The sequence below is a fragment of the Acomys russatus genome, chromosome 1 (assembly GCF_903995435.1).
Source record: "Acomys russatus chromosome 1, mAcoRus1.1, whole genome shotgun sequence".
Classification (NCBI taxonomy): Eukaryota; Metazoa; Chordata; class Mammalia; order Rodentia; family Muridae; genus Acomys; species Acomys russatus.
Genome location: NC_067137.1, coordinates 120,354,337 through 120,378,264, shown reverse-complemented (window position 1 = coordinate 120,378,264; position 23,928 = coordinate 120,354,337). Strand labels below are relative to the sequence as shown.

General features: G+C 55.6%; 2 protein-coding genes across 4 annotated transcripts; one reads left to right on the top strand and one right to left on the bottom strand.

The window, feature by feature from the left end:
* Positions 1-281: 281 nt before the first annotated feature.
* Tmem179 (transmembrane protein 179) lies at positions 282-9,273 on the top strand. Its single transcript, XM_051152189.1, has 4 exons — positions 282-698; positions 6,097-6,234; positions 7,341-7,419; positions 8,637-9,273. The coding sequence occupies exons 1-4, from the start codon at positions 394-396 to the stop codon at positions 8,814-8,816; spliced, it is 702 nt and encodes a 233-aa protein (XP_051008146.1). The 5' UTR covers positions 282-393; the 3' UTR covers positions 8,817-9,273.
* Positions 9,274-11,619: 2,346 nt separating this feature from the next.
* Positions 11,620-20,171, bottom strand: C1H14orf180 (chromosome 1 C14orf180 homolog). Of its 3 annotated transcripts, none has more exons than XM_051152157.1 (4): positions 19,910-20,171; positions 15,222-15,348; positions 13,424-13,553; positions 11,620-13,077 (listed from the first exon to the last, which is right to left on the bottom strand). In XM_051152157.1, exons 2-4 carry the CDS (start codon positions 15,330-15,332, stop codon positions 13,031-13,033), a joined length of 288 nt encoding a protein of 95 aa, XP_051008114.1. In that variant the 5' UTR covers positions 15,333-15,348; positions 19,910-20,171; the 3' UTR covers positions 11,620-13,030. The 3 variants fall into 3 exon arrangements, with proteins under 3 accessions (XP_051008114.1, XP_051008123.1, XP_051008133.1); XM_051152166.1 differs by lacking the exon at positions 19,910-20,171 and adding an exon at positions 18,427-18,690; XM_051152176.1 differs by lacking the exon at positions 19,910-20,171 and adding an exon at positions 18,472-18,690.
* Between the last annotated feature and the right edge of the window lie 3,757 nt (positions 20,172-23,928).

Here is a 23,928-nt window from a genome sequence, read left to right as displayed (position 1 = left end):
CATCCTTCAGCCTCTTAGCCTTTAGCTTCTTGTGTCCTTACTGACAATGTCGGGTCCCCCCAAGGTGATTTACTAATGCCCGCGCCCCCTGCCAGGTTTCCCATGGCACAGCTCCGTCAAGGCGGTCTGGCCTTGCCGAGTGTGGCGTGCAGCTAGTCTGCCACCTCCACAGCGGGAGCTGTCCGCGGTGCTGACCGTAGGCGCGCCCCATGGTCGGCCGGTGCGCTCGCGTCTGCGCGCAAAGCGAGAGACCCGCGGGCGCCGGCACTGCGCAGCCTCCTACGCGGCTCGGGCCAGGCCTGCGCGGCGCCCGAGACTCGCCGCCCGGCTCCTGGAGCGCTTGCATCCTCGGCCCGCGGCCTCCCGGGCGGCTCCTCTTATCCTGGCATCACCATGGCGCTCAACAATTTCCTCTTTGCTCAGTGCGTTTGCTACTTTCTGGCCTTCCTGTTCAGCTTCGTGGTGGTGGTGCCTTTGTCCGAGAACGGCCACGACTTTCGTGGCCGCTGCCTGCTTTTTACCGAGGGTATGTGGCTGAGCGCCAACCTGACGATGCAAGGGCGAGAGCGCTTCACGGTGCAGGAGTGGGGTCCGCCGGCTGCCTGCCGCTTCAGCCTGCTTGCCAGTCTCCTGTCGCTGCTGCTGGCCGCTGCGCACGCATGGCGCACGCTCTTCTTCCTCTGCAAGGGACATGAGGGGTAAGTGGAGGCCTCTCAGCAGCCCAGCACAGTCAGGCGCAACACTCACACAGCTCCTGGCGACCCACCAGGCCCTCCTTTCAAGGGGTCGGGGGGGGGGGGGGTGTCACGAGTCCCTCCTACCTCTCCTGCTGCGAGGCCTGCTAGTGTCAGAGGCCTCACTGCTTCCAAGCAGACTACCCTTTGTCTACACACAGGCCCAGGGGCCATGATGTCTGACCCACATGACCTCCTTCTGTTCCCAGAGAGAGCATCACTCCAGTCTCCAGGCCCTGTCCGCTTTGGGATGCAGATGTTGCACTGTCATGGCCTCATATCTGAGCTCTCCAGCTCAGCTAGTCCACACTCTCTCTGCCCACACTCCGTGGACATTAGCAACAGTCCTCTCTTGTGGGTGGGGGAAGAGACCACACTTTGGAAAGGTGGTGTGTGTTGGGGTCTTCTATTCCTGCAACTCCATCTTGGGAAAAGAGTATGTCTGGAGAGCTCCTTAAGCTCACTCCAGGCGCTCAGGCCTTGGCCGGGGGTGGGGGGTGGGTACACGGTGTGTGTGTGTGTGTGTGATGTGTGTGAGTGTGAGTAGAACCTGCTTTGCTGTCCCAGTACCTCCTTTAATGCTTTGTCACTTGGCTGGAGCCAGTGGAATGTGGTCATCCAGTGTCCTCAGCCAGCAGCAACCAAGAGCCCACCCTCCCTGTGACTGAGGCTTCCTGGGTCCTCGAGTGACAGGTGCTTATGCATGGACAGGGAATTCCCAGATCCAGCCTTTCCCAGCCTGTGTTCCACCCCACCTCTGTTTGTAGTAGGTCCTCAGTCCCTTGCAAAGAGGCGGGTGATGATCACCAGGCTCTGAGGCTCTGAGGATGCAGGAGGCAGGAGGTTGTTGGGTGAAGTAGACTCTTGCTAGCGCCACAGATGAGGAACCTGAAACAGTTAACATATTCTCATCACACCACAGGCGGAAAGTCCAGAGTCAAAGTGTCCTTATTCCCCGAGGAAGGTCCTCCCTACTCCTCCTGGTGGTCCCAGCCTCCTGTGCATTCCTTGGCTTGGGCCTGGATTGTTCCAGTCTCTGCCTCTGCCTGCCTTTGACTAGCCTCTTCTGTTTCTGTGTCTGCTTCTCCTGAGGGAAGACAAGACAGACAAGGTACCTTGTCCACAGGTACCAAGATTAGGACTTGGAGCTGGGTGAGGCAGCACATGCCTTTACCCAGTACTTGGGAGGCAGAGGCAGGCAGATCTCTGTGAGTTCGAAACCAGCCTGGTCTACAAAGTGAGTCCAGAACAGCCAGGTCTATCACACAGAGACACTCTCAAAAAACAAACACACAAACAAACAAACAAAAATTAGGGCTTGGGTGTGGCTTTGAAGAGATACCATTCAACTCGCTATGCTAAGGTTTCGATGGAAGTCTGTTGGAAGCCAGGGATGGTGCACCTGAGAGCCTCTAAGTGATGTGGACCAAACTCTTGGCTGTGAGGCTGGGGTTCTGCCTAGGGCAAGCCCGTGTCAGCTGTAGGACAGAATCTTGTTCCTCTTCAGGACCCCTTTTTGACCCTCGGTCTTTCATTGTTCTGATGAACCTGAGTGCTTTTGTCACCAAACTGGGAGTCACCTCACTGTGTGCAGATTGGGGCAGGTGGGAGCACACTGAGACAAGAGCCATTGCAGTGGATGGTGGGAAGATATGGGCATGATTTGACAGTTTAGACATGTCGTCCTCTGGCCTCCTGGGTTTCCTCAAAAGAGAGATGGCCTCAAGGTACCCATGGCCTAGCCAGATGGACTCGAGAGTAGCTCTCTAGGGAGGACCCAGGTGTTGTGGTCTGTGTATGGGAACGCCAGAGTCTGGGCACAAGATGAGGAAGTGAAGAGCCCCTGAGCTTGCAGCTGGAAGACTTGACGACACAGGGCAGACTGTTCCCCACCAATTAGGCTGCAGACCAGGACACACCAGCTTCTTCCTTTTGTCACTGTAGGTGTTCATCTGCCCAGGGCAGTGTCATCACAAGCCCATCTTAAAGACAGAAAGGCGAGGCCTGGAGTTTCCAGCCATCCATGGCTCCTTTGCTGTGCTTGCCCTCCCAAGGAACAGTTCAGACCGACTGACGACGCAGGCGCCGTGGCCTTCCATCACACACTCAGCTGAGGCCTATGGCCGGATTTAGAGACAGTAGGTGACTTGGCACACCATAACACTTTGAGGAGCTAGCACGGTTTTTGACTCCACACCAGAGGCCAGGTCTGGGCAGCTCACACTCCCTCTTGTAGAACAACTGGGGTCTCTTGCCCTCCGCTTCTGTACTTGGTGCTCACCTGTTTTTCGCCAGGCATGACCTCTCTGCAGGCTTCTATAGACCAGCATGACTGTCTAGGGACACCTGACTTATATAGTCCTGCTTGGCTATGAGTCATTATTGTCAAAGGTCATGTGGCTGTCTGGCTGCTGTCCTTCACCCTGTCCCCTGTACAGTCCAGGTGGCAGCAGCCAACCGTGCTGTCACTGCTCACCAGAATTCAGTTTGTAGGACCTAGGCACAGCTCTGGTGAGCCACCCCAGGCCATGGATACCCATCACAGCCAGGGAGTTGAAGCCTGTGCAAGCATACACTTAGTCTGTGTCCTCAGGCCAAGCATAGAGCCCGGGGTGTAGGAGTCACCACACAATGGCGAGGGACAGAAAAGTGTCTGGACCATGAGGTTTGCGATTTTGTGGCCACATTATGCCCTGTTATGATGGGGGAGTCATGATCTGGCCAAGACTTGAGTCAGCCCTTCAGTTGCCCCCAGAAAGTCTGGGGCCACAGAAGCCTGTGATGGTTAATGTGCCCCGTGGAGAGCAGTGATTACAGTACAGTTACCAGTGCTTAGAACAAGTGAGCAAGTGTCAGGTCATCAAAGGAGTCTCAAGAGAACAGGACAGGCAATTACCATGAGCTCATTTACAGTAGCAGACAAGGCTTGTCAGGCCACTGGATACCCAGTCTGTGGAGGCTACCAGGCTTGTCAGTCCCTGGATTTACAGGGCTTGTCTGGTTGTGTTCCAGTATTCTCTGGTTGTGAGATCAGGTGCCAGCCTCAGAGGTCACTAAAGGCAGAGTGCTACCCTGTAACCTCTTCTGGGACTCTCTTGGTTGCTGCTGAACATATGGGACATATGCTATGAGAGAGGAATCATTTTTTCCTTATGTGGGGTATGTCTGCCATGCTAAGTAGGCTCTGGGTGTTCAGGCGTAGGGGTGCAGAGAGGCAGAGTCTAGGCCAGCATTGCAGAAGGAGGGGTACCACTTCAGTGAGTGATCCCTGGCACCTGCAGTTTCAGGGATGTGCCCTTGGGGAGATGGAAGGGCCCAGGTGAGCTGTGTGCCTAAGACTTTGCTCAAGAGCAGCCCTTTGGACTGGAATTGGTAGCAGGCTGTGAATAACGAATGGACTAGGGAGCACTGGCTTAACCCATCTGCCTGCTCACACCTGTCTCTCAGCCTTCAGATTGCTCCCAGGGCTTCCCGGGATAGCTGTCGCCATGGAGACAGCACATCCAAGACTGGGCACCCCTAGATGCAGTGAGAGGAGGATGGGTTAACCCTGTGTGTGCTGTGCCTGTCCACCCACTGTCCTGTGTGGGCCTGTCCTTGGAATGTGTGTTCAGGGACAGGGAAGAGTGGTATTCTAAGCCCGGAAAACGGTATACAGGTGTGGCTTTGTGCAGAGCAAGTTCTTCAAAGGTCTGAATGCCCCATGTTACATTGAGGGAGAGAGAGAGAGAGAGAGAGAGAGAGAGAGAGAGAGAGAGAGAGAGAGAGAGAGAGAGAGAGAGAACCAATAAACAGCAAACCAACCCCATGCCCCCAAGCCCAAACGAAAACAATAAAAAACAAACAACTGAGAGGAGCTAGAGACTGTTGGCTGGTGGTGACCCAGCTCAGTGGGCTGGCAGCTGGGACCAGATCTGCTGTACTAGTCTCACTTCAGGGACATGGGCTACCAGAACACTGTGCCCTGAAGGGGTTCTAGCCAGATGCTGCACATGCGCACATGCCCTGCTCTATCTAGAGATCTCAGAATGCTGCCCTACCCCCTCTGAGAGGGACAGGGTGTGATGCTGGGTTACAGCCGGTCTCACCTTCCTGTCTGCACCAGGCCGAGCAGTGGGAGGCAACAGGTAGGTTGCTGTGTCTGGGAACGTCAGGCACTGTGGACACTGCTGCTGGACAGGGACTGCGGAAGGACTGCAGGAGGGGCAGCTGTCCCCTAGGAGGGGTGCTGTCTAAAATCCTCAGTTCTCAGCTGTCCTGTGAAATTGGGTTTCTACGGCTGGACATGCCTGTGTCCTTGCCTCTGCCTGTGTGGACTTGGCCCTGGCTGGCCTGGATCACCCCGTTTTTCTTGGTGGGACAGCACAGGCAGAATGAACTCTGGGTAAACTACTGGAGAGGGCTTTGTGGGTGGGCATGGAAGCACCCCAGTTTCAGTCTCTAGGTGTCTAGCTCCCCACTCTGTACACCCTGAGTTCCTGGTGATTACATCAACTTTGTGCCTCTGCACAGCTGCAGGTGAGCTCCCTGAGGGCCTGGGAAGGCAGTGGGTTCTTCTCCTGTCCAGGCCTGTCCTGGCACAGTACAGGGTGGGCAGTGCACACTCTGGAGTACACAGGCACAGTTGCCCACTGTGAAGCCATTTTTGTCATTTTGTTTAGAATCTGAGCACTGTTGGCCAGACCTCCTGTCAAGCCTACCACAGGCTGGAGGTGGGCGGAGCCCTTATCAACTGTTTTACTCTGTGCAATGGACCTCCCACAGTTTGGGTGGCCCTGGAGATGGTGGGGTGATACCTCTCACATGTCCTCGTTCTCTGGGTAGGGGAGTGGGCTGGGTTAAGGTGTGACCTGAGGTCAGGCTGCCTCTGGCTCCAGGCAATAGAGCGGAAGGGAGAGAGGGGTCTTCTCCTCCTCCGCATCCCCTTCTCTACCCAGGGCTTAGAAGGCCTGGTGCTCACACCTTGGGGTTTGGAGATCCACCTGTGTCTTTGAGGGGACGCAGATCCATAGCTGTGACATAGAGCGACTATGCAAGTAGGTGGCCTAGGGCACCTTGTGTTTTCACTGTGTGTGTGCTGGCTCCTAGGCTTTGGGACTCATGATCTTGAGTTCTTGGCTTGGCCCTGATTCCCCAGTCCAGCAATGGCGGCAAGGCCCCAACCCTGAGTCTGTGAGAGAACAGGAGCAGCCGCTCAGCACTGGAACATCGCATGGCAGCGGAGGAGAGGACGCAGGCTTTCTGAGCTCCATCCAGTCCCACCGGGGCCCCGGGTGCTCACCAGGAAGCCTGTCTCAGTGGGAGCGGCTGGGGGACGGAGGCCGGTGGCTCCCTTAGCATCCCTCTCTTGGCCCCTCTGCAGCTCCTTCTTCCACGCTTTCCTGAACCTGCTGGTCAGTGTCTTTGTGGTTTTCCTGGTCTTCATTGCCAGCACCATTGTGAGTGTGGGCTTCACCATGTGGTGTGACACCATCACCGAGAAGGGCGCCGCACCCCACAGGTATGCTTGGGCCCTGTTCCATCAGCCACCTACTTAGAAGACCAGCCCCTTACCTGGGTCCCAAGATGTTTTCCTTCCCGAATCCCATTCTGAACCTGTGGCCCCGCCCCCCCACCTGTTGCTTTGTCCCTAAGACCCCCGCCCACTCAATGTCAAGCACCTTTTTCTCTGGCCTACCCAACTACAGCATCACACATGGAAGGTTTTTGTGAGCCAAGAGACATCTTATGACGTCAACTGTAGTTGGCATTGCCTGTCTTACTTGCTAGTTTCAGTTCCTGTTGCCGCCGTGAGGCAGTGGGAGTTAGTCTGGTTGTTGAGTAGAGGCTGTCCTCACGGTACCCCCTTGACACTTGGGCAGGGCCACTGTCCAGTGTGTCTCAGGGACATCACTTTCATCTCAGACTGGGGAACTGAAGCAGCCCATGACTCCAGTGCCAGACAGAGTGACAAGATAGATGAGGCTAGCCCTTGTGCTCAGGGCCAGTTGGAGAGGTCTGCAGCTCCTCTTCCTTGAAGCCTGTCCTGCTCTACCCAGTGAGGGGTCAAAGCTGACCCCCAGCGGAGTTCCTAGAGGCATCTGTCCCCTTGGGGGCTGCCGCCTCTGTCTTAGTCAGGGTGACTATTGCTACGATGAAACACTATGAACACTATGCCAAAAGCAACTTGGAGAACAAAGGGTTTACTTTGCTTACATTTTCACATCGCAGTCCATTAGAAAAAGAAATTGGGATAGGCGGCCAAGCAGGGAGGAACCTAGTAGCTGATACAGAGGCCACGGAGGCGTGCTGCTTACTGGCTTGCTCCTCATGGTCTGTGCAACCTGCTTTCTTATAAAACCAGGACCTCCAGCCCAGGGGTGGCCCCACCCACAATCAGCAAGGCACTCCCACATAAGTCACTAATTAAGGCTTGTCTGCGGTGGATTGTTTCTCAGTTGAGGTTCCCTCCTCCCAGGTGGCTTTAGCTTGTTCAGGCTGACATAAAACATAGCTCACTGTTTGGGGTGGTGTCCTCTGCTCCCTAGCCGGGCACTCTGCTGCCTTTTGGCTCTGGGGGCTCAGGGGCTCCCAAGTCACCAGCCACCTGACTTCCTGCTGTTTTAGCTGCGAGAAGTTCCAGGAGATGGACTTGGAGCTGAATGTGGACAATTCTGCCTTCTACCATCAGTTTGCTATCGCTCAGGTAGGTGGAGTCCTAGGCAGGAAGAGGAGTGGCTATGTTGGGGGGTTGGGGTGGGGGCCAGGGCAGACAGAACTGACTTCTGATCTCAGGCAAGGAAACAGACTCAGATAATGGTGGGCCATGCCGGGGAGGGTGCAGGCGGTGGGAGACTTCCCTGGAGGAGGGTGGGAGAGCTGGGTCCTTGAGTAGGCTTGCATGGGGGAGTCGGGGAGGGGGGGGACAAGAGAAGGCACGGGCAGACATGAGGATTAAGCTCAGAGTGGAAAGTGCATGGTGGCTGGGAGGGAAGGGGAGGGAGGGGGGCAGGAGGTGCTGGAAAAGGTTGCCGGCAGGACAGAGTTTAGATTCTGGTCTGCTTCCATCCAGGAAATACTGGGGTGGGGGTGGGGCCCTGAGCCACCTGCTGAGGGTGAGATGAGGGCCTGCCCTAGGAAGATCCCAGACTCATCTTGCCCTACCTTTCATGTGATTTTTAGATTATGGGACACATTGGTAGCGCCCAGGGGAAAGCTTTAGGGTTTTCGTGTCCCTTGATGTCTGTGTTTGTGCCCTGGTGCACAGAACCTGCCCTTTCCCATACTGCATGGGGCATTTATCCTTCTGTGTGGCTTCTGGAGGTCCTGATTGTCAAAGGCCAGCCCGAGACAATTCTTGTCACTGCCAAAAGCCCTCGGAAGTCTAAAAGTTCTTTGCCGAGATGAGCTGAAGCAGTCACGGAGACCTTCACGCTAACTTTGGCTTAAGATGCTTTAGGGCTAATTTGGGCCAATCAGATGGAGGAGGCATGCACAGTCTGAGGACGAACTGCTCTAATGAGCATTAGGCTCGGTGGGTGCAGTGCAGACCCAGAGCTGATTGCATTGTTTCTCCTTCAGCTGTTTGCAAATAGCAGCTTAAAGGTCAATTTGTTCCCTTGACTAGAGGGTCCCTCTGATCTATAGGCACTCCTTAGAGCCCAGTGGGCCACGGTGGGAAGAGCACTGCCCAGGTCCTGCTTGTCCGCAAGGATCCTCACCAGCTCAGATGAGAATGGCCAAGTAGCCCAAGCCTCTGTCACTACAGAGAATAAACCCCGTAGCCTCCTCCCACCTTAGTGTGCCCTCCCTCCCCACCCCCCTGCACCCCCCCCCCCTCCAGCTAGAGTGACCAGGTAGGTACAGAGCACACTGGGCAGGGAGCCACTCCCCCGTCTCTGACACTGTCTACCTTCCATGCAGTTTGGACTGTGGGCCTCGTGGCTGGCGTGGCTGGCGATCACCACCCTGGCTTTCCTGAAGGTTTATCACAACTACCGCCAGGAAGACCTGTTGGACAGCCTGGTTCACGAGAAGGAGCTGCTGCTGGCCAGGCCAGCCTCCCGCACCTCCTTCCAGGGCGAGAAGAGTGCTGTCATCTAGGCTGTGCAAGGGCAGGGCCCCCTTCCCCGAGGCTTGCACTGACGGGTGGCTGGGGGCCCCCTTAGACTGGCCTATGCAGCTCTGCATGTGTCTCTTGGCCTTGTTCCCATGGATATCCCAACAGCGATGGCGCAGAGGCCCAGAGACTTGGGGAAGGGGGTGCCTTCTGGCTTCCTGGCCAGGTCTTGGATGGTGCGATCCATACTCCTCCTCTGTGTGACTGTTTGCCCACGTATGTGCATGTATGTGAGCATGTGTGTGTGGATGGGAGTGTGACTGCAGAACGGAATTGATGATGCCAGGTTAGCAGCCTCTTTGCTTCACCACAGGCCCTGGCGCACCCAAGTCCCTGCCCCTCCCAGGGGGCCTGCCTTCCTACCCTACAGTGTCTTCAGCCATGGTCCCCAGAGGATGCTGCCCCACCCCCTGAGAGCAGAAGGCAGCAGGTGGAGGATCCTGGGAGGAATGTGAGACCCTGGGCTGGGCTCTGTTCCCTGTTTTGTGAGAACATCTGGGGCTGTGTGGATAGCAGAGTTCCACTCCAGGGGGCATAATCCTCTGTTTCAGGGGTGAGGCCCCCATGGCGGAAGAGGCCCAGCCCATCTGGGTCTCAGTGAGTGCATTCGGTGCTCCTGGCCCTTTAGTCTGGAGTTGTGCTACAATGCTGCCCCTCATGTACAGGCAAGGTGATCCTGACCTGTGTCCGAGTCCAGGGCCCACCAGTGGCTGATGTGTTAACAGGTGGAAGGCACCAGTTTTCCCAAAGTCTTGGACCCAGGCTCACTGTGAGGGGCCTGTTGTGGAGTCAGCTGGGCCCTAAGAACTGAAGCCAGCAAAGACGGTCAGGATACTGAGCAAGGGGGTGCCTATCTGGGGAGGCCAGGGCCGACTGACACTCCAGCCTTTTCTGAGGGCTTTGGCTTGTGGCCTGGCTGAGCTCCTATCAGGGGATCTGGGTGCTGGAGGAGTGCTTTGAGGTCTCCGAACTGACCTGGTCTCTTCTCCAGACCCTCACACCAGCCCTAGTTGATGGGATATGGGAACAGTGTCTAGCCTTGAGACCCCTCTTCTGTCTCCCCAGCATTGATTCCTTCCATGTCTTCTGCCCCACATCCCTGCTAAGGCTGTAGCCATCTAGGACCTGCCTTAGGTGTGGGCCTGCCCTTGGCAGCTGCCTCCTGGGGATTCAGGAGATTTGGGCTGAGACCTGGTATAGTCTAGAGACCTTCATTCACCTACAGATACCTAGACTTGTCCCCTAGATGCCAATGTCCCAGGGACTCCTGGGGAAGGGCCTCTGCCTAGGTGTGCTGGCAGGACCTGTTGGCTGTAGCCATGGGCAGGGTTGTCTGTCCAGAAAAGTCTCATGGGGTGGATGTTAAGAGGCAGGCCGAGGCTGAAGAGTGGTCCCCATGTTGCTCGCAAGATGCTGGGCTCCTTTCCACCTTGTTACGGGGCAGCCCTTGTGTCAATCTTCCTGATGAAGCTGATGGTGGTGAGTCCCAAGCCTCCATGTGTCTGACTCTCAAGCCGAAATAAAATAAAGATGAACCGCCTGAGATACTGCACTGATGAGGTGTTTGCGCCTTCGCCAGCCAGCCAGCCGGTCCATTCCAGGCCCCTACATCCAGTCTCCTCCCACTACCCCCTCGCGCTTTAGCCTTAGCCGTTTGTTTATAATTTAAACAGTCTGTTTGGTTCCAGGTGCTCATGGGACGCTCCTTCATGCCTGTGCATTTTTAAGGAGTTTGACTGTTGTAGCTCCCTCCGCCCCCTGCCGTTCCTACAGCATCCCCCAGGCATGAGGATGGGGTTTGGTGACATCTCTGGGACACATGTATCTCATCTATGTCTTTGAACATTTATTCTAAAACAAAATAAGCCTGGGGAAGTAGCACAGTGGCAGATCATTTGCCTAGCCGTGCTGGGTATGCACTGTAGAAATGAAACAAAGCGAAATAAAAACTCGCACTAGCTGGGGGAGTATTGGGATCCCTCCAGGGCTGGGCACCTTTTCTGTGGCCTTTGCAGCAAATGCTGCCTGCGAGGTGAGAAGCCCCACTCTCTGTTGTAAAACATGGGTGACCAATTCACCCTCGGAAACGGGGAAGGAAGGGTGGCCTGGAGGTGTTCCACCTCCTCTTAGTGCCTGTTTCCGTATCTGGAATACAGGCCAATAATGAGCCTGTCTTTTACCAGGGTGGGAGAGGGTGGAACAGGTCTTGTTGCAGCTGCGCTGGTGCAGGCAACAGTAACTGTGATGATAGCCAGTCCTGGTGAGTGGCTTTCCAGGCTGGTCCTCCTTAGATCACTCCAGAAGGCAGGGTTTCTCTCCACTGGCTCTCCCCTACTTTGTAGCTCTCCCCTACTCTGCCCCCAAACTTTGTACCTGGAGACGACTGTGTAGAGACTACTGAAGGCCAGAGAGGGGCAGATGGCACCTCAGCATGTCTTGCTGGGGAGGATGTGGGTCCCCCCAATTCTCATGAATGGCAGCTGCAAGAGACCTGTGGGTCGTGGGGGTGAGGGGTGTGCTCTGGTACTTTGATGAGCATGTTTGGTCCTGGGGAGATTCCTCAGCACCTGTCTCACGTCGCTCATTTGTGTAATAATTCTGAGGCTGAAGCGGCTGCAGGCAATTTAATACGGAATCTGTGTCTGCCCACATAAATAGAGGGACCTTTAGGAGGACCAACACAAGTCTCACCCTGGCTCCCAAATCTTGTTCCAGGGTGGTGCAGGGTCCCCCTAGTGGATCCTGCTGATGTCTGGCGGGGCTCCCTTGCTATGCTCAGGACTCCCCCTCCAGGCAGGTCTATGGGTCCTGAAGTGTGTTGCTAGCTATCCTTGCCTCCCTTGAACTTGCAGCATAAGTGACAGAACTGTCTACACAGGTTCAGGAGACTCATAGGTCCTGCAGCTGCTGGGCAGTCCCCGATGGCCTGTGGGCTTGTCTGTGGCCCTGGAGGTAGGACCGTGGTGCCATGCTTTTGTTCTGAGAGCAGCTAGGTTCAGAGCTGGACTCTACTCCCACACCATAGCGACCCCCGACAGATCCTGGCAGCAAGTTGGAGAAATCAGAAATGGGCTCAGGGCATATAGGGCCCTGCTACCTACAGGGAGGCCCCTGAGACTCTGTCTCCTGACGGCGTGTGACAAAAGCCTGGTCCTGCCCTCAAAGCAGCAGGAAGTCGGGGCTTGCATTTCCCAAACTTCCCCTCAGATGCAGGTGATGCCTACCCTCAAAGAACTACGCGTGGTGACATCTAGGCCAGAGATCCCGAGGGAGGACCGGGCAGGAGCCCCCAGCTATGGTGGCTGAGTTCTTTCTCTTACACAGTCTTAAAGTCATAAGATCCCAGCCTGTGCTGACTGGAGTAGGAGATGCCTGAATCGTCAAGCCAGAGGCAGCCCCCTTTCCCACTTTAACCTCTACAGCAGTCTCTTGAAGCTCCTGGGTTTGTCAGGCATCGGCTAGCAGAGTGCCGGGGTTAGCCTTAGTGACTGGGCTCCCCCACCATGCACAATCCCCCAAACCTCCCCGAGCTCCCAACGGCATCACCCTCCAGCGCTGTCCAGAGGTAAAATCGCCGTTCAGCCATGTGTCAGAGCTGCAGGAGGCAGTGCCAACATGCAAGGAGCACACGCCACAGGCGCAAGGTGAGGTCCTCCAGGGCTACTGTGACGTGTTTGGCCTGGCCACAGTACAGGCCCAGGACCACTCCAAGCAGAACGCACAGAATCAGCCACAGGAGTAGGGAGCCACTGCAGGGTGCTGGCTGGAGTAGAGGCCCACCATGGGAAGCTGGCCGGCTGGGGACTGTAGGAGGGTGACAGGTTAGTCCAGGCAGCTCCCCAGGGGGGCCCTGCAGGGTGCACCCTCTGCTGGTGGGGCTGTGGTAGAGGGAGACTGGAGCTGTCTGGCTGTTGACTTGTAGTTGGCCATCAGGGTGATGGTCAGGTGGGGTCCTGGGGTGAGTCTCATGGAATCCATGGGACACAAACTCTTGTCCTCCCTCACCTGCCTAAGGAAGGTTTCTGTTGCCCATCCACATGTGAGTGGCCTGGGGAGTGGCCCTGTGGGCATGGGGGCACTTCTAGAGTAGTCAGGGAGACCGACCCAGGGTCTAGAATGATTGGGGCTGTGGGGGCCGTGGCTGAGGCTGTGTCTGGCTCTGCCCTGTGGAGGACCTGTTGGAAGAAGGAGCTCCTCCTCAGAACTCACCCTTGGTGGAAGCTGTGAGGTCCTTGCGGGCAATGTCTGGGAAGGAGACCACAGATGGTTTAGTCAGGAAACAAGCTCTCCCACTCCACCATACAAAGGTACCGGGACAAGTCTCACTGGCCCGGCCTAGAAGATGAGATTCCCAGAAGCTGACCCTTCCCTAGAGGGCAGTGATGGGAGAGGCCACAGCTGCATTTGCCCATGTTGGCTGCTGTCTCGCTGACCGTGGCCCATCGTCATGACCCCAATGTACAGGTTTACTGGGGCCCTGTCTCAGAGGGCAGAATGAGGACAGGATGGTCCCAGACCATGCCAGAGTTGAAAGGGCACCTTCCCACCTACCCCACCCAGACCCTCACATCAGAGCCCCGGCCCCTCTTACAGTGGACAGCCACCTCCAGGGGCTCTCGGAACCGCACGTGCCTTGAAGCTCTCTGTGGCTCAGCCCCATGGCATCCACATCCTTGCCGTCTGGGTCTCAGGATAGATGGAGGGCATTTCCTGTCACCATCCTAGGGTGGGGATGGAGAACATAAGACTATAAGCCCTTCCTGCTTGGGACTGGCATCACAGGCCGTGGTGCCTGCTGACTCCTTTGGGCTTAGTGCAGAGGATCTACTGTGGAGGACCAGAGCGGGACACAGAGACATCAGGACCAGTCATCAACCTTCGCCCGTTTCTACAGTGCTCCACCATGCAATGGAGCCTGGACAGTTGGGAGTGAGTGAGTTTAGCAGCTGGAAGGCCCTACTCCATCCCTGTCTCCCTGCCAACCCCAGGGCTTCTGAGGGCAGATGCACACCAACTGCAGACAGCCTGTACACAACCACACTGACCCCCTGGGAATACTATCCAGAGGCCACAGGCTCAGGCATTGAGAGCCCAGTGGCCAGGGAACGTGAGTGGTAAGTGCCTGGGTACAGAGCCCAAACACCTGCCCTGCCATGTGTTTGGCTTGAGACACACTGTGCCTCTGACACAGTCCCTTGGGGTTGCCAGGCAACTCAGACCTTGCCTTGTGGCCTCAGAGATTATTGGGCCCTGTTCTCTGACTGGAAGTGCACCTCTCTGCTCCCTGAAACGCCTATGCATCGGCCCAGATGCCAGGCTGTTGTTCAGATCCCAGTAGGGATTGTGAGGGAGGGCCTGGAACATAGGGAAGAGTCCTTGGTTTAGGGGCCAGAGTCTGTAAGCTCCCTCCAGTGGGGTCCCAGGCTAAGGCAGTGACCAGAGCTGATCGACAGCTGTGGCCAGCCAGCAGGCTAGGGTCTGTCCCACGTGAATCTGTTCTTCTCTTCACCTAGGTTGACTTCAGGCTGTCTGGCAGGAGGAGGAAGGCATTGCTCACAGGCTACATGTCCAGGGCCTACCCTCAGCCCTGCTCCCGTAAACCTCGGGGCCTTCATCCATGATGATGGCGTGGGACAGCAGGCTGTTTGTGGAACACAGTACAGGGGAGCTAGGGGCCATTTCTAAGTTGCCCCCTGCAGGGAACTGGACAGTGTACAGCTTGATGAAAAGCCCTGGGGGCCTGCCCTGCTCCACCCACAGCTGCCTGCGCTAAAGTGAGCCTGGTGTATCACTGCCTCTTCCTTGGCCTGTCAGTGAGCTCGGGGATCAACAGAGCCTCTGGCTTCGCAGGTCTGGGCTCTCTCCTACTTGGAACCCCTCCCTCGCTCCCCGAGTGACTGACTCCCTTCTCCTGTCTTCTTGCTTACTCCTGGACCGAGCCATTACCAGCCTCTGTCAGGTGTGTCCTCACCCTCTCCGCCTGAGTTAACCAGCTCTGTAGCCACCCATGGCTCTCCTTTCCTGTTTCCTTCTAGCGTCCTTCCCTGTCCTCCAACTTCTCCAGTCTGATTGTCAGACCCCCTCTGTCCTCGCATGGTGCTCCCATGCCATAGCCTCTGGCTTGGTGCACGACAGAGTGTGATCCTTTACGTGCCTTTTCCTGTGCTATGCCACTCTTGGTGCTCTGGCAAAAAACCCCTCCAAAAAACGGGACAATTTCCTTGACTCCTACCGAACTCCCAGCTGTATCCCTTCCAGAGTCCCAGAGGCAGAGGGTATCTTGAGAGCAAGGGCAGGAATCCTGTCTGCCTTCTGGCCCCTGCCTCTCTCCCTATTCCCAGGAGCAGCCCGTGTCTCCAGAGCTAGCGTTTCAGGCTGTGTGTCCTTACCGTCTCAGTCCTGGGAGGCTGTGAGCCCCACGTGGCCCCCTCATTCTCTCTGGTTGGATGGCGTGTCTGTGGGTGGGAATCACGGCGAGAGACCCGAGCTGCAGACCTCATTTACTGGAACATCGTCCTTTGATAAGAAAGGCGTTATTTATTGCACAAGCCATCCATACAGAGATAAAGATAAAAGGATGAGGAAATTCTTCCCTGGAAAGCAGGCTGGTTTCCCTAGCCCCCATCTTTCTCACAGACCTGTAGACACCAGCTTTCCTTTGTAGGCCTCACAGCGCAGATAAATCCTGTGCCCTACCAGTTCAAAAGTTTTGCTGTCAGCAATTTCCTCCTCGGGCATAGTCTTCATAATTATTGCCTTTGACGGCTGTGTAATATTCCTTTGGGCTGATGCCCTGAGATTTACAGCCACCCACCCACCCATTGTTATGGGCTGCGGGAGTTTATAGTCCTGAGATCACTGGTATGGAGGCAGTAAACACTTCTGTTAATACGATAAGTCCTCATTGCAGATGGGACACAGGGAGCAGGTGACAGCAGGGGCTTGTCATCATCAGGCTGTTCTGGAAGGTGTGCTGCCTCTTCAGTTGGCCTGTGTTGGGTGGTGTGGGGCGCGATACAACCAGATTACTTGTCTTTGTCCTTTGTCCTTCCCTCTCTCTCTCTGGTCCTATTTGTCTCTGCATATGTACATAACTCTTGGCCTCTGTTTCTCTGCCAATCTCCCCATCTGTATCTCTCCCTTTCTCTGCATCTCTCTGTCCACATCTCTCTCTCCCCTCTTACATCCCACATTTGGTGTAGTGGTGTCGTCTTCTCTGCCTGTGGAGAAATGACCCTTGTCACTCCCCGGCTCCCTACAACACCCCCCTGCTGTGATCATTTCTCCCAGCTTTAGCCATGCCTTCTGAGTCCTCCAGTCCTGTTCTGGGTGCAGACCCTAGATTCCCCCAGGTCGCTGGCCTGGAGTGGGCATCACTACCCCTTGAAGCGGGGGCAAATGCTTGCTTCAAGAGGCATGGCTCTGGCTCCCATACACTCTCCACGGGCCTTGCCCTTGAAGACTGAGAGGAGACAAGAGTGAGGGTCACCCCAGGAATAGCTGCCTTGAAGGTTGACCCAGGGGCCTCTCTATACAATCTTCCATAGGAGACAATTGACCAGCCAGGCTTTATGCTTGGCAGGCATGAATATGGCAGGTGGCTGCCCTGTTAATGGTCTTTGCCTGGATGCCTTTGCATGGCTCAATTACTTGAGAAGGCAGCGAGTTCTCCTGTCACACCCTCAGGGTTTATTGCAATAGGGTGGAGAAGGGGCAGGCCATGAGGCGCAGAGAGAAGGGGGGAGGGGAGGAAGGAAAGGGGCTTATGCTCCAGGTCCACGCTCAGGAAGTCCCATACTTGTACCTTACTGCTAGCACCCACTTTGTAGCCCTCTGTGGGGAGGGTCTGTTGGGGATTGTGAGGCAGTATGTGTGAGTGGTTTCTTTTTAATATTTACTTAACTTATTTTGCTTTCTGTGTATGAGTGTTTTGCCTGTGTGTACACATGTGTACCATGTGCGTGCAAGTGGTTCACTGAGATCAGGCGGGGATGCCAGACCCTGTGGATGGTGGCGAACTACCACATGGGTGCTGAGAACTGAATCCTTGCCTTCTGCAGGAGCAGCAAGTGCTCCCAACTGCTGAGGCATCTCTCCAGACCTGTGTGTGTATTTGTACACACATAACAGCACATATATTTGTGGATGTGCAGTCTGTGTGAGTGTGCATACATGGGGTTTTATGACATATGGTGTGTGTGTGTGTGAGTGTGTGTGGTGTATGTGTTGGTGAGTGTGTGGTGTATATGAGTGTGAATGTGTGTGTTTGTGAGTGTTATGTATGTGGTGTGTGTGTGTGTGGTATATGTGTGTTGGTGTGTGTGTGTTTGTGTGTGTGTGTGTGTGTGTGTGTGTGCGTGTGTGTCTTGAATCCTTAACTCTGTGGCCTCAGTGCAGTAGAGAGTGCTCTCTGGCTTTCACACTCCCATCAAGTGTTCAGAGGGGAGCATCTCTGGCTCACATAGTGGGTGCATGCATACACACACACACACACACACACACACACAAGCACGCATGCCTGCTGGTATCCCCTCCCTCTGGCCCCAGAGCAGAGGCCTTGGCACCAGCAGAGACAGGCCGTAACCCGAGTGCGTTTGCTCAGAGGCTGGCTCGTGACAGATGGGTGATAAAGGGCGGAAAATAGTTCCAGGAGCCTGGGGCCTGGGGCTGGGGAGGGGCTGGCATCTAGGGCTTTGTCCTTCACTCAGGGAAATGACCCAGAAGCTGCCCCTCTTCCTGTCAATGCCAAATTCCTCTAGTCCAGGGGCAAGCGAGGGGCACTGTGTTCCTAGCAGAGAGGAATCTGGACCCAGGTCAAGAATGCCACCAGCCAGGTCTCAGAGCCAAGCTCAGACATTGCACCCTCAAGTCCAGGCAGGTGAGCACGGTGTGTGAAGACAGTTGGAGTGCAGACATTCCCAGGGAGAACGGTTCCGCCCTGAGGTCAGCCAAATCTCACCAAAGCCCCAGCCTGAAGATCCCCAAGAGTCTAGAGTCTCGGCTGTCTGCTAGGGTCTGTTCAAAGGCTCTTCCCCCTCACTTATTTTGAAGTTTCTGGGAGTCAGCCGAACCGCCCCCCCCCCCATGCCACATACTGCTTGCTAGCCTCCCATCTCCTCCTTCACGTACCTCCATGGTCTGTGATATATGTTCTGGGGAGTCTCTGGGAGTGCGCGGTGTGCCAAATGAAACAGCTGGCATAAGAGTAACTTCAACACTACCTACCAGCCCGGCCAACCTCACACAGGGGAGGTCCTTCCTTCCTTAGCTCTGGCCAGTGGCTGGCACTGTGCTTGGCAGCCATGGCTGCCTCCTGCCCACCCCTCACACTTTTTCTATGCTGGGGACCTGGAGGGGCAGAGTATTCTCACATCTGAGCTCTGCTGGGTTTCCTGTCTTGCTGCAAAGCCACCTCTTCTGGAGACACCCTGGAGGGACTGATGGTGGCCCAGGGTCCTGGGAAGCCAGAGCTTCTATGCGGCTTTCCTTACATGCACAAGCATACGCAGACACATGGGTCCATGCACACAAATACTCTCTCTCTCTCTCTCACACACATACACTCTCACTCTCCCCCACCAAGACCTGCCCCACCTGGGCTCCTGTGGCACTGTGCTTGTCCTGCGTGTGCTTGCCCACCTGCCTTGTCCTGCGATCTGCTGCCGATCAGAGCCCCACACAGGGCAGGAACCCGAGCTGTTGCTCCCAGAGCAGCTGAGAAGTTTCCATTACCGCAACATGGGGGCAGTGGCCTCAGCAGCCTTGAAGGCAGGCAGCCCGTTGACCTCAAGTTAGCTGGATCTATAGGGGGGCTGTTGTACTCAGGGCCTAGTGGCCCCCCACAGGGTGAAGTTTCATCCCAGGCACCTCAGCAGCTTGGCCACAGGTCTACAGAGGGGCTGGGACAAGGCAAGAGGCTGCGGTCTGCTCTTCCTCTTCCCTGCTGGAAAGGAAACAGGAAGCTGTGGACACTCCTTCTCCCTCACCTCCCCTTTGCAGGGCGGGAGGCAGAGTTCAGGCCAGGCAGGCAGTAGGGTCCCTGGAAAGGCTGGTGTTCCTAATCTGGTCCTCTTGCCAGGAATAGTCGGAAGCTCCTCAGATAGCAAACATTCCTGACTTAAGTGAGAGGGAGCATTCTTAGGAAGGCTCCCAGCTAGGCTGGTCTCTGTTGACTTTGCTCACACACCCCTGGCCAAGGACCAAGGTGTAGGAGCTGGCGCTGGGCTCATGCCCCGCCCCCCTTCCAGGCCTTGCTCCGTGATGTGGGGTCTGCACAGCTCGGCTGCATTCTGCTCTCATAGTGACAGAAGCACAGGTTGCAGCGGTGTGCAGATGAGGTTAGGAGGAGCCTTGGAATGAAACCTTAGCTGGACAGTGTGGACCCTCCCCTTAGCAGGACCTAAACTGAAGTGAGTCGGTGTGTGTGGGTGTGTGTGTGTGTGTGTGTGTGTGTGTGTGTGACCTGAGAGGCAGGTCAGAGGTCTGCTCTACTGCAGTGCCCAGCAGATGGGGTCGTCAGCCCACCGACACATGCTCTCTCAGGGAAGACTGACTGTGGCATGCTGACTCAGCCTTGTGCTGCCCTGGGAGCAGCCCCTGGCCGTGTGTTCTGTCTGACACAGCAATTACTCTGTGGCCAGGGGCGAGCCCTCCAGCATCCAGGTTTGACATGGTCACCTCCATGTTCCTCCCAAAGATAGCCTGGCAGGGTGTGGGCTTGGGGCTTTTACAGCCCTAGGGCCAGGTATAGCCACCCAGACAGAGCCTTGGAGCCTCAGGTACCTGGGCTGAGATTGAGCCTCTCTTCTGCTCTCTATACACATAAGGACACATGATGTCCTGGGCTTACCAGCTGTTGTGGTTTATCTGCTGCTGTTCCACTGCAGGAGGTCCCTCAGAGCCTGTGAAAGGGGATGGAGGCCACCCCCGAGAGTGCCCATGGTGACTTGTGTGATCTCTGCCCACACTTCCTTCATCCTGCTGCTCACCACAGTTGGCTTCCTGCCTGCACCTGTCACTGGAAACCTTGATCCCAAGAAGGTCTCATAGACCTGGTCCCCAGAGCTGGTTTACTCACCTGGCAGCCTCCTGGGTCCACTAGGGATGAAGGTACTGTGCTCTGCAGGATGACTGTGGGGCGCAGTCCAGGACAGACCTGGTGGATTTCGGTCAGCAGCATTCACTGTCCCCTTGAGAGGGAGGCCCTGGCTAGCACCTGTAGGCCACACTGGTCTCCACAGAATTCCTTCTGAAGGGACTGCCTGCCCATATGTGGGGTACAGTTATTGCTGATCTGTGCTGAACCACAGAGCTACCTAGATAGCAAGGGATGAGCTAAGACTGCCTTCCCCTTTGACAGAAATTGCGACAACGCTGAAGGCAGGCCACTGGCTCCTGATCCCAGGGCCCAGTGGACAGCTGGCCAGGCCTGTAGACAAGGCCAGGGGTCAGCACTGCTATCCCTGCCCATCTTGGGCCAATTTGTTCATACTAGGCCAGTTCCAGAGCTGTGAACCTCTTGAAAAAGCTATAGTGTGGAATTAAGGGTACAGTGCATGTGGGAGGGTGATACAGGGGGTGTGAGATGTGGGGTGACCACAGAATCCAGGTCCTGATTAGACTTTACAGTAGATCTTTGAGCTGGAGATGGGACCTAGTCTGCCCCAGGTCCCCTGCTTTACAGGACATCCTGGCCCTGGGAGTACAGGGCCCAGGTTACAGAGGTAGGCATGTTGGCTGAACCCCAGTAGACGAAGGATTCTGGCCTCTCTTCTGAAGGCAGGAATGACCAGAATCATGCACCAGACTGTCTGTTTGTTCCCGCTCTGAACTCTGTACTACAGAGTGACGTCGATCAGTAAGTCCCTGGCCTCACGCAGGAGAGAGATTCCCTATGGCCACGGGTAGTGAACACTGGAGAAGACCCGGTGCTGCTTTCCTTCCTGGGAGGGTATTGAATGTCTCCAGGAGGAGGCGACCCATGGGACAGAGGCTGTGGGGGCTCCCCGGTTGCAGCTTCTCTGGAGGCACAGAAAGAACCAAGAACATCACAGTGACCTTTGTGTTATCAGACCTTGCCTGTTTTCCGGTCCTCCCCACTGCTGTGCTGTACTGGCCGAGCTGCCAAGGCTTTCTCTGGCCTTGTCAGGCTGGAATGCAGAGGTCCCTTCCAGAAAGGCAGGACGAGCGGAAAGACAGGTCAGGGACTAGCACACACTGGTTGCCAGGGTGGGCAGTGAGTAGTGATGGTATGGCGGGACTCAGGCAGGCTGGGGACAGGCAGGCGTTAGTTAGCCTATAGGCCTGGGGCAGCAGAAGGATTTCCACAGTAGGAAATTTCCAGCAGCCTCAGTCTAGTGGGTGTGGCTGGAGCCTGGTGGCCACTGCTGGCACTGTGAGACTCAGCCCTGGGACGATGGCAGTGAAGTTAAGCTTCTACTAGGTCCATGGCCTTGGGGGCTTCATTCAGAGGTGCTCTCTGGCCCACTCTTGTACCTAGATTGCTGGGGTGAAGGGTTGTGACCCTGAACCCCTGGACCCCAGGGCCACCGCTATGCCAGGTCTGTCTGATTGTGGGAGCAATGCTCTCTGTAGTGTCAATCATCAGCCCCAGGTCTTCTGAAAGAAGGTGAGGTGAGGTGTGTGTGTGTGTGTGTGTGTGTGTGTGTGTGTGTGTGTGTGTGCGTGTAGGGTCTGTGGATAGGAATGAGCTGCAGGAAACAAGACAGAGATGCAGAGGATCAGGAGTGGCCTTCAAGCTGCAACTGTGGGCATATGAGAAGGGATTTGACGGATGAGGTTTGATGGATCCCTCACTGGGTACAGAGAAGGGCTTGGGCAGGGAGAGGCCAGAGCACAGGGGAGTCACGGGCTGGCTTGTTCCCATAAGGAAACAGGGGTGGGAGCATCAGGAGAAGGCATGGGGCCTCCTGCTGAAGTGTGGCAGATGGCCCAAGGGACTGGCTGAGGATGAGACAGGGTGGTGGTGGCTGCAAGGCTTCTGGCTCAGACACTTATTGGCAAGGTGTGATAGCTGGCATGGCAGGGTGTTTTCTACCGCAGCCAATGACAGCAAAGCTTTGTCGAATCAGGACTGTACCGAAAAAACATGACTGAGAGTGAATGGAGGCAAAACTCATTAAATTGGGGTTTGCCACATTCCAGCTAAGTTGACTGGGAAACTGAGGCAGCTAACTGGACTCCCTGATCCACACTTGTCTCCATGGATACACCCTGGCTTCTCTTTCTCACTGCGTTTCTATACTCTGCAGCAAACAATGGCGGCCTCTGTTGGAAATGTTCTAGCTGTTTGCTGCCTCATTCATTTCAGAGCCAGACCCAGGCTGACCAGAACAGGGGGCCTTTGCAAGAGACAAGAGCCTGCCTACTGAACCCCAGAGTCCTTGCCAAACCGGTGTAAACAACACGTGGCGGCAACTCACTAATGTACTGTGTGCTGCGCTGATCATGTCCCAGGCTCTGGGGAGGCTTTGAAGCATTAGTCTGCTTTCCACAGGTGATAGATGGGTGAGTTTGGGGTGCCACAGGGATTAGAAGATGAGAGCTGGGTAGAGAGCTCTAAGGACTGGGAGTCGCTGTATGTGTCCTGGGTTCTCATGATATACGAATGGAGGTGAGTTTCAGGTCATCCTCTGTGGCAGGCAGAACAAATGGTACCCAAAGAGATCTATCTACTTGAGGTTTCCTGAGTCTGTGAACAAAGCTCATCTGGGATGGTTTTTGAAGTAAGCAGAGATAAGGAGCTTGAGATAGGAAGAGACACTGGCACTGGGCTGTCTGTCCTGTGGACACGGAAGGCCATCACACAAACCCTAAGAGTCAGGGGTCAGAGGTCAGATGCAGGAGAGGAGATGGTGTGATCACAGGGCACAGACTGGTGACAGAGCCACAGGCCATGAGTGTCAGTGGCCACCAGAAGCCAAAGGTGCAAGAAGGTCTCTCCATTGCTGGAAGGCACTAAGCTACCATGGCCTGCTGACACCTTGGGTTTGAACACCCCCTTAGGTCTGAGGCTGCATCTGCCTGTTCTGTTGCACTGAAGAAAACTGGGTGCTCAGAGACAGAGGCACATGGGGGTCTCATGGGATCCTGGGTGCTTTAGCATAAGGAGAAGAAACCAGGCATAGTGTTGGCTCCTGCACGTGGTGTGCTGGGGCTCCAAGGCCTGACGGAAAAGGGGGAGTCACCTGTCCAAAGTCACCACTGGACAAGACTGAGTGGGTCACAGGTAGGCTTGGCCAGGGTAGATGGTAGGTGTGTGGCCTGAGGGCAAGGACCACAGGAGAGAGAGAAGGAAAGAGAGATGACAGGCAGAGTGAGAGCAGGCTGTGGAATGCTGGCGCTGATACATGACTCCAGTGAATACGGTAGGGTAGGAGCCCAGGCTGGGTCCATGGGCCTGGGTGTGAGGAACTTGTGGGGCAGACTGGGGAATTTTAACTGTAGAAACTGTCTGAGGGAAGAACTTCCAATAGTGAGGTACTGAGTCGTCCATTACTTCAGGTAAGCAAGGGCGCTTCTTGCCTTTTTCAGTTCTCAAGGGCCACACAGGCCTTTGAGATTAGGTACCTCAGGGAGAGCAAGCAGCAGGAGGGAAGGTGTGTGCCACGTGGCATTCGGGTATCATTTGGGGCTCACTCTTAAACATGGCACTGGGAGGGACACTTCTCTGGCTTGCAGTGCAGTTAAAGGCCTTGTCTGAGTCACAGCCTAGATACGGGATTGACACTTGTTAGTCTCTGTCTGGAGTGGAACCTCTGATGGTTAAACCTGGCCACGTGTCATTGAGCTTGAACCCTCAGTAAGATGAACATGCTGGGTAGTGTCCTTGGCCCCCAACAGGGTAGGCCCCTGGGTGTCAGAGGCTGGTCCCCTTCGGTAGGACCCTCAGAGCGGCCAGCCACAGTGCCACCCGCAGCCAAATAATGGGAACCTCTGGGTCCTATTGTACAGTAACAAAAGCGCTCTGGTTCCATTCTCCTAAATTATTCATGACCTCCAAGAGGCTGTAAAAGTCTTCAGTTCTCTCCAGGAACCGTAATTACAATGATAAATTTTATTTATAAAGTCAGTCCC

Coding starts and splice junctions, on each gene's coding strand:
- Tmem179 (XM_051152189.1), top strand. CDS start 394: ATGGCGCTCAACAATTTCCTCTTTGCTCAGTGCGTTTGCTACTTTCTG. Junction 699..6,096: donor CTCTGCAAGGGACATGAGGG/GTAAGTGGAGGC, acceptor GCCCCTCTGCAG/CTCCTTCTTCCACGCTTTCC. Junction 6,235..7,340: donor AAGGGCGCCGCACCCCACAG/GTATGCTTGGGC, acceptor CTGCTGTTTTAG/CTGCGAGAAGTTCCAGGAGA.
- C1H14orf180 (XM_051152157.1), bottom strand. CDS start 15,332: ATGAGGTCTGCAGCTCGGGTCTCTCGCCGTGATTCCCACCCACAGACA. Junction 13,554..15,221: donor AGCCTCCCAGGACTGAGACG/GTAAGGACACAC, acceptor TCCCCACCCTAG/GATGGTGACAGGAAATGCCC. Junction 13,078..13,423: donor CCTGGAGGTGGCTGTCCACT/GTAAGAGGGGCC, acceptor TCTCCTTCCCAG/ACATTGCCCGCAAGGACCTC.